Consider the following 9,563-nt stretch of genomic DNA (forward strand, 5'->3'; position numbering starts at 1 on the left):
TACAGTACCTTCAAATGGTAATTATTCACTTTATTTGGATCCTCACAGTTCATTATTCCTCTGGAAAGTCATTTACATGCCCCAAGGGATATATACAGGAAAATTACTGTCAAATTATGTAGACATCTTTGGATTAGGTCAACTGAACAGTTAGACTAATAAATCAGCCCCAAATCTGTACTGATGCTAATTGAAGGTCCAGGGGCTGATCCAGCATATCATTTTAAATGTTAAACTCCACTCAGATACTTTTGTCTGCACACATCAGTGTACGCTTAAGATGTTTGCTGGTATTTCTGGCTTCTCTTAACACATTAATCCCTAGCGACGACTTAATGGGGCAGGAGGTAGTAGCCTACTGCCGAGCTCTGTAGCATCATTGTCATGCATGATACACTAAAGTGGGTGGTATTATAGAAAGGTAGACAGATGTAGCTCTACAATGATACCAAATAATCTGGAATATCTAGTTGCACTACAAAACACAGATAAAAAAACTCATTTTTTGGACCCAACATTTTTCTACCCAAAATTCACCCTTGGTTGGAATCCAATTTTGTGTCCAGACTTTAGACTTTTTGGTCTCATATCTAAGGCAAACCGGTATGAACTGCAAACAGACAAATGAACATTTGCATAAAGTAGGATAAGATGGGCATTTGGAATAAAGAGTGGTCTCCATACAAAAATAATGGCTCCGTTTAGCAAAAAAAATATTTAAAACAATTCCAACTTTTACCCTTCTGCTCATGTGTGAGTCAAATAGCCAACAAAAAACGATGTTTCTAACACAACTAGACAGTATGTGATTGAAAGATCACTGGGGATTTGGTGTTTTCGGCTCTATTCGGAAATAGCTTTCAAAATCTGTTTCCTACTTGATTTTCAGGCGAAAATGACAAAAAGCTCCAGGGGTTAATGTTAAGCTACACCACACTGAAGGGTACTTTTGGCAATATGAGAGAATTGTTCCAGATCAAATCCTGTTTGAAAAGTTGTAAATGCACATAGAATAACAGAACCCTACCTACTGTGGTCATTTCAAATTTCATGGCTTTGTTGGCCATCGAGGAATAAGCCAGGTCTTTGAATAATGAACTGTTGTGCACTTTCTCAAGAAATTTCAAGACCATGCTGAAGTGATATAAACATTGGATCCCCTAGGTTAGTTCATAAGTTGAGAGCAGAGAAAGTTAAGAAGGAGAATCGGTTTTTGTTGGGGTGTTTAAATACATTTTCTTGCAGTGACAAATACACTGATAATTAAAAAACAACTAAATATGCTGATCACAAATATGTTAATAGTGTATATAATATACTGGATGGAGAAAAAAAGGTTTGAATTTTTATGTGCCAAGGTGCAGAAATTAAACCACATGGTAATATTATTGTGTTTGTTTTTTCAATAATTTTACATTTTATGTTTAAAAACATAGGTTATGAAATCAGATCCTGAAAAATTATTTATATGATGTAGAATTTGTATTTTTTTATAAACTACAACTGTTGTGAAACTGATAAAATTAGTAAAAGCATAAGCAATAGATATAATATAATGAAAAATAGCACTAATAAATTGGTAAGACAAATTATGGAGTGGGGGGGGGATAAAGTAGGTACAATCATGACAAGTATCAGTTAGTGGCATGTACACCAACATTTAGCCTTTAGAAACCCAACAGAGGGAAGGTATGGTTAGATAATGTTCACTCATATACTTGTGGATTATCTAATATATGTTACAAGAAACCCATAATATATGGTAGTATATGACCACTGTATGCTGAGCCACTATGACGTACCAAGAAACAGACTCATTTAATTTGTCACAAACTAACATCCTCCTCCCTCCCCCGATGAAATAGGATAAATTAAAAACAACTTTTTTCACTTAGGTCATACGTCTCAAGACTTAATAACAATCATAAACTCGAGGTTACTGCCAAATCTTTTTCCGAAACGCAAATGACAAATCTTTTTCCCAAATGCAAAAGCTGACCAGATATTAGCTGTACACATACATATCCACGAAAAGTATCACAGCTCTCCCAAGTTAATATGGTTGTTGGGGTCCATAACTATCGACCATGTAACATACAAATCAGCGGTATAGTGAAAATGATCAAAAATGATCTTTTTGCTCGTGTGCTGGGGAGAAGGGACAAAAAAAAACAGCCAAATGTGTAATAACTGTCAGTTTATGTCAATTTTAGATATGTATTTTTTACTGTGTGGTATTTATACATTTAATTGTGCACAATAATGTTTTTAAATGGAAATAAAATATAATACCAAACTTCAGGTTGTTTTCTTTCAACCCATATTTTTGTATGTATGATAGATCAGATCATGAGTAACATTAGAACAAAGATATAAACACCACATTTTAATAAATATTCTTGCCAATTTTTTCTATGTACAGCTGCATAACATTAAGTGATTTAAAACATGAAAAATATCATATGTGCCCAAAAAATGGTCAAATTTAGGCTGCACTTGAGGCCAATCAATCCTGGCTTTAAAAACTTCTTTCCTTTTTACTTAAGAGCTTACATTCATATTTACCACTACTACACCGATTTTGCTATTAAAAAAGTCACCTACAAAATGTAAACTTTGCCATGTTCTCATAGGAAAGCGAAAATGACTTCGCCTTATGATTTTTTAAGGTACATTAAATTACCATCCTTTTGAGATGCTCAATTGCCCTAACCAGATGTTATGTTATAGCTCAAGGCGAAATATAGGCTTCAAACCATCAAATAGTTGGTGTTGATATCAACTGTAATATGTACATAGAAGTAAATGCACCAGTGACTTCATACCACTGTTCATCATAATTTCAGTGTTGTCAATAAGACATTAATGTAACTATTCATAGATAACACTTTGAAGCACCAAAGTCAATATACAATATGACTGAACTAGAGCCTTCTTTCCTACCGAATAGACCGATCCAGTGGCCTAGTGGTTAGAGCGTCCGCCACGGATGCGGGTTCAATGCCCGGCCGTGTCTTGCCAAAGACTTACAAAAATGGTACAATCAGCTGTCTCGCTTGGCACTCAGCATTAAGAGGTTAGTGTTAGGACTGGTTGGCCTGGTGTCAGGATAATGTGACTGGGTGGGACATCGTGCTACATGTCTGCGGCATGATGCCCCAGTGCAAGACATCACAATAAACTTCCACACTCCAGACATCGTAGTGATATGACTCAAAAATTGTTAAAAGCTGCATTAAAAATCCAAATCACACATACCGAATCAACACAACCAAGAACACATTGTGCCATGCGAGTGCATCTATTCTTAGAAAGAGGGATTTTCTTAATATAACCAGGCACTTTCAATCTTCCTACAACAATCCATTGATAGGATCGCAAATTTATGGTTTTCTTATCTGCCTATGTCCTGTTAGTAATGACATGCATTAGTTAAATAGTATTTGCTGCACTATCTTTTTGTATTTTCACAAAAATGAATGTCAAAAAACAACCCTGACCTTAAAGCATTTTAATTTTTGAATTTCACAACACACTATTGTCTCATATGTTTGTGACCTTAGTGTATCCCCCAGGGGAGTAAAATAGAGGATTAAAAAAAACAACCTTGGTGTTAGAACTGGGGCTCAAATAAAAAGCATAGGGGTCAAAAATGTACTGGCAAATTTTCATCTGACCTGTACTTTTTCAGCCTGAAATAGGATATTGCAACTTGTACAACATACTATCTTTCTGTATAAACATACAAATAAACCAACATGCACAAGTAAAGAACAAATGCTTTATCCGTTTAAAGAATAATTTTATTAGTTCATTTTTCTTTTAGTTTAAAGTTGTACATCTTTTTGTAGCAATATTATAGACCAACACATTACTTATAAGCCAATACAAAAAGCCTAATAAATCTTTTTAACCAAATCGCAGTTAATTTACTCCCTGTCATAAAATGTGTACTAGCACTGGTTTCATTGTACTTCGTCCTAGAACAAATTTATCCAAAAATCAAAGAGGCTAATGATTCATCTTCTTTGTAATAAGTTACACTTGAACCTTTAAGATCTTTCTTTTATTGCAGCAAAGTTAAAAACCATCAAAATCTGCAATGACCCCCGACTTTGTAATCGAAATAATTCATTTGTCTCTGCAAGTTTACTGATTTCTTTGTTGTGAAATAATGTCTTCGATGTCAATGGGCTCTCCAGATATCTTGTGGCAAGCAAGGGCAGATTTGTTAAATTTCTTATCCGTCACGAAAGGATTATTCACTTGTGCAGTCTTTGCAATCACGTGATCAGAAGTCACATCGGTAATCCTAATAGATGTGCCATATTCCAGTCAATGGAATTATTTTCTCTATTTTTCATTAAAGTTATATCCACAGTTACTCTTTTGCATTCTGCTTCTTTCATTTTCTTCGCTAATGATTCATAGTATGCCGTTTTAATCTGCAGATCACTTTCTAGTGCAACACGCATTGAGGTTAAACAACTGGATGACATCTTCCTGAGCTCGATGGAAATCACCTGAGAGCTCACGAGATATGAGGAAGTTACTCCGTCATAATATTGTCTATGCTAGTCTGGTTCCCTGTTTCATATGCTCACTGTGTTGCACTCCGCTACAAGAATAGTGGACTGCAACACAGGGAGCATACAAATCAGGGAACCAGTCACTGCCTATGCTTGAAGTATACACGATGCCATCCCTCATCCAAAGCATTGGATACTAAATAAATCCTCATTGCATTATGCGAATCCTTTGCGTCAAAACAGTACAAGGCAACAAACATGTGCGTCAATGGGAAACACTGTAACCTACATGTTTAAATATTAAGGCTAAGTCTTCTACCACATATTTAGAATTTGCTTTCATTGAATTATATATACATATTTTCCTTGATCTATTTGCCCAATTATTTACAAAAACAGACAATCTAATGATTTTATAAAGAAAATAACGCTAACACTGCAGTTAAAATCTTCATTAACTCTTTACCTTCTGCAAGTACTTGCTGCCCTGGCTACTAAGCCTGATTAGCAGCCTGCCTTCTAGCAGCAGTTTGTAGGCTGAACCCCAGAGCATCATAATAGCTGCCTGAATGAGAACTTCTTGAGTTATTTACATGCTGTCTACATTTTCTGTATCAATTTTGTCCCATGCAAACTATGTAATTTAATGAAAAATAAAATTTTAAGCACTTACCAATGTTTTGTCCCACTCATTTCCAACAAGTACATATAATCCACAGGAATCAATGTTTATATTCACATATTTATAATAAAAAAAAAATATTTCTCAATATATGTGTTTAAAATGCATATTAGATTACTTTTCTCACCACTATTTTGCACACCAATGTGTCCACTGTTTTATTGCAGATATGGTAATTTTTTATGATACTGCCTGAAGCACGGAAAAAGAAATCTATCTCCCTTGCACTTTCTTAAAAATAAATGCTGGCCCTTAAGCTGCTGTAAAGTCGTCCACATTTACCGGTCTCATGTGTTCCGACCAGATTTGATTGTCTCGCGTTTCAGATAAATCTGAAATGTCAGGTGTCAAAACAGGACTTATACTAATGTTGAATCCTTCATCTTGAATCTGATTAAAATCAATATCATCACTTTCAAATCTTCCATCAGAATCGTCGTCAGAATACATGAATGTTGACATTTTGTTTTACTGTCACCATTGACCTCATTTTCAATAGAATTTCCCGCTTATATGCTGTAAAACTACTAACAGAATACGTTCATCATTTTATGTAAGGACTATTTTCATTGGATAAATATTATAAAAGAGAACGGATGTTTGTAATTTCATCCAATACAAAGCTTTAATATGAAATGTGTATATGCGTATCTGGGGTTTCCCAACCCTTGGCCGGAAACACATGTATGGGCCAGCCAGGACAGAGAGAGTATTATTAGCAGCTTGTATATGCATATCTGGGGTTACAAGGCTATTTTTATGGTCGCATAAATGCGTTAGCAGAAAGTAAAGAGTTAAATAAATTAATAAATTAGAAAGTGCTCTTTACCAATTATATATTTTTTAAAATTGCTATTAACATACTGACATTTAAATTTTGAAACAGAAGTTGATATTTTTATTATCAAACAGTACAGTACAGCAAACTTCAGGTAACTGAGCAGTGAGATCTTTTTGGGAAAGGGTTAATGGTCATTTAGCTATTAAAACACATGCCCTTGAATGTGCAAGAGTTTGTCTGCATAAATGGTATTAACACGGCATAAATACATTTTTCCTTGAACTACAACAGAACACTGTCCGAACTTCATGGCTACAGCGAAGGTGCATATCAAAAGTCATCAACTACTTTCAGTCATTGTACATCTGAAAAATGACATGGCAAAGTTTGTTTTCGCTTTCCAAACATAAAAAAGCAGTTTGCAATTTTCAGGTGACTTAGCCTCTCACTTTGCCTGGTAATGTGACCCATTTCAGTTGCTATGTGTGAACACCTTTCAAAATTCTTAATAAAGACTGAGTTTCAAAAAAATTCCCATTAACCCATTTTATCCTGTTTACCAATTTCAACTGCAGTGCCTGATTCCTGAGAAGCAATTCTAAATACATTGTGGTAAAACAGATCATACAGCAGCAACTGCTGCAATTGTGACTACCTTCACCATGTTTACTAAAAATGTTGTAACAATATCATTTCTTTTATAAAGTATATAAAACTATATATCTCTGAAAATGCAATAAAATTTGCGACAGTGATAGATGTTTTGTTATCATTTACCAATGTACTTGCTCACAACTGTGTTTTGAAATATAACTTGAAAGAAAAGAAAAAAAATTAAAAAACTTACCATGATGTTTAGGGAATCTTTTGTTTATGAAGATGAATGAAATGCTCCTAATAGTATGTGAATAAAATAAAGATAATTCAATTTCTAGTATTTTGGTCCAAATTTGAAGTTTCTAGCACTTAGTTCAAAAGTTATAATAATTTTACTAAAATTGGACAACATGACACATGGAACAATTTGTTTACTTCAGATTCTGGAACATGTACTTCAGCGTGCAGTTTCTCATGAAAACTTGTCACAAATTAATCCTAGAAATCATTCAGCCTAACGATTTGTTTCATCAACAAGTTTTTTTTCCAAGATTAAATTATCCCAAAGTAACTCAAAATAATGTTGTGCATCTATTTCTTCTGTGTGTTGAACAGTTGCTCCTTCTATCAATTTAAATCTTGGCTCAACCGAAGTGAAAAATCATCCCTGACCCATTCTTGAAAGCCTTCAAAGTAAGCTTCTTTTTTTTCTGAATCGCTGTCAAAAAGTGCATGAAGCCATGCATCATCTCTTTCATCAACTTTATTCAATTGTAACCCATCATTTAAGTCAATATTATCATCAGAATCATCCAAATAGTCAACTTCAATATCGCTACCCTTGCTATCAACATCCATGTTTACAGAGTTGTCGTCCACCATTTTATCGATTGATTTTCAAGTCAACAATTTCTTTTCCAACTGCGTTTTTTTTTTATTTCACTGTGCATGCATGCTTTAACCATTTATTGTGTAGGTGAAGAAGTACATAAATATGTGTGATGTGTAACACGTTTCTAGAGACGCTACACACATACGTAGTAAAGTACAACTGTAGTCGTATTCAGGATAAAATGAGATACTACGACTGCAGTCATATTCTGGATAAAATGGGTAAACAACATGATTTCAACTATAATGTGTGCAAACCTTTCAAAATGTGAATAAAGATTAAATTTCAAATGATTCCCATTAAACGTCATTTCACTTTTTATGTGTACACATTTAAAATGTTGATAAAGATGGAGTTTCAAATAATTCTCATTAAACAAGATCATTCAAAGTATTATGTGTGTACACCTTTCAAAATGTTAATAAAGATTGCAGCCTCAAAGTTAAGGAACCAGAGATAAACATCTCAATGATTAAGTGGAAAGGTTTTAATACAAAATGACTTTTTTTTAAGAAATAGCAACTGATTACTCCAACATAACACTGACATATTATACTAGGGTTTATAGTTTTAATATACAGGTTATCACTTATAAATGACAACTGTGCAATTCACAAGCATTAATCACTAGTGCAAGAAAGATTTCTAGCATAAAAGAAGCAGTCTAAGCTTGCTCTTTATCCAACACCTTTTTGTGTAACTTTTACAAATTCTTTTTTTCTTTGATGTAGGGGAGGGGCACTGTCTTTCTGACTTTGCACCCAGAAATGCTATGCCAATTTTTTTTTTAAACGTAAGGACTAGTTTTCATCGTTTGTGGCATACTTATGATTTTATCAAAACTAATATGACAAATAAATTTCAGAAGCAACAGAATTAATTATATAAGCTGACAGTAAATATCCATTTTATGTTTAGAAGATACCTTCTGAAGTCGAAAAATGTTTAAAATCTTAAGTCCAAAATGTTAAACACCCCTTCGACACTGGCCAATTTACCTTCTACTTCAATTAAATCCAGAATGCCTTGGAAATACAAAGAAGCCCGAAAACAGATGAATCTCGAAAATAGGTTCACAGACAACACGGGGAGGAAAAAAAGCATAGCAAGTAAAAACAACTTACGAGTTGGTGTGGAGGTACTCAAAGCTCAGCTGAGCTTTGTTCAGGCCGCTGTAGTTGTTAGTGGCCATGCCAAAAGAAATGCACGATTTGCTGATTCTGTTGAGCAAACGGACTGTCTGATCCCAGTAGACTTAAATCACGATGTCTGCTCAGGATCGTAAATTGTGTAATTTTACGTGCCAGCCATGTTAATAATCTAAATATTCACTTGAAATCCTAAGCATATGCTAGAAAACATAAATTATGATCAAATGTTTGTTTTAGAAGTTACTAGACAATGCCGTTGTCGAGGAAACTTTTCCAGACAGTTCCAAGCTTCACGTTTCCACAAAATCTAAAGATGGCAATTGATCAACTTCCGGTTCCTTTCTTCCCATGATAATGGCAAATGGACACACTTGTATGCTTTGAAAATGGGTTGAGTGATAATCAAGTTCTATAACCTCCTGCGTATGTAGTACGAACAAAAAGCGTGACAGACAAAATAACAGACAATATCTGTTTTGCAGATCAAATATTAATTACGCGGGATATATTTTGGCGGTCCAATCAATGAGCATATATAAATAAGCTCATATTTATTTAATGGAACGAAAATTAATAATAATTTTCTCAAATTGGGCCGGGTGCCCTTATGGATGGACTTTTCAATCCGATATTCCTAGCTGGTAACTGCAACAATGGAAAATTATAAGAAAATTTATGTTCCTAGGCCTAGTCAACTACCTTTTGAAATGTGTTAATCTATCACTCGAAACGGGTACGTATTGTAAACAGCACCACTTGCTTTAAAGTCCATTTATGATCATAAAACCTCATACAAAAAATGAAAAAATATGGTCAATAACGTCAAACCGAAGCCTCTAATTAAAACCGATAGTTTCTCTAATTGGGTTAGTCTATTTTGTTACTTTATTTTTGTCGTTCGTGTTTTTCAAAATTTTACTTACCCACCGTG

The 9,563-nt window shown here is 34.3% G+C and overlaps 1 protein-coding gene across 3 annotated transcripts in view; it reads right to left on the reverse strand.

Annotated features, from left to right (window-relative positions):
• The window catches only part of LOC149776986 (ATPase MORC2-like), a 134,246-nt gene extending 125,096 nt beyond the window's left edge, over nucleotides 1-9,150 (reverse strand). For 2 of the 3 annotated variants that reach the window (XM_089941723.1, XM_089941722.1), the window contains exon 1: nucleotides 8,606-9,150. In XM_089941723.1, the coding sequence (XP_089797849.1) occupies nucleotides 8,606-8,673 (68 nt within the window). In that variant the 5' untranslated portion in view covers nucleotides 8,674-9,150. The remainder of the gene's footprint in view (nucleotides 1-8,605) is intronic. The other variant, XM_089941724.1, reaches the window with a different exon arrangement.
• Nucleotides 9,151-9,563: the final 413 nt, after the last annotated feature.

The sequence above is a fragment of the Sinohyriopsis cumingii genome, chromosome 18, assembly GCF_028554795.1.
Source record: "Sinohyriopsis cumingii isolate HCF-2022 chromosome 18, ASM2855479v2, whole genome shotgun sequence".
NCBI lineage: Eukaryota > Metazoa > Mollusca > Bivalvia > Unionida > Unionidae > Sinohyriopsis > Sinohyriopsis cumingii.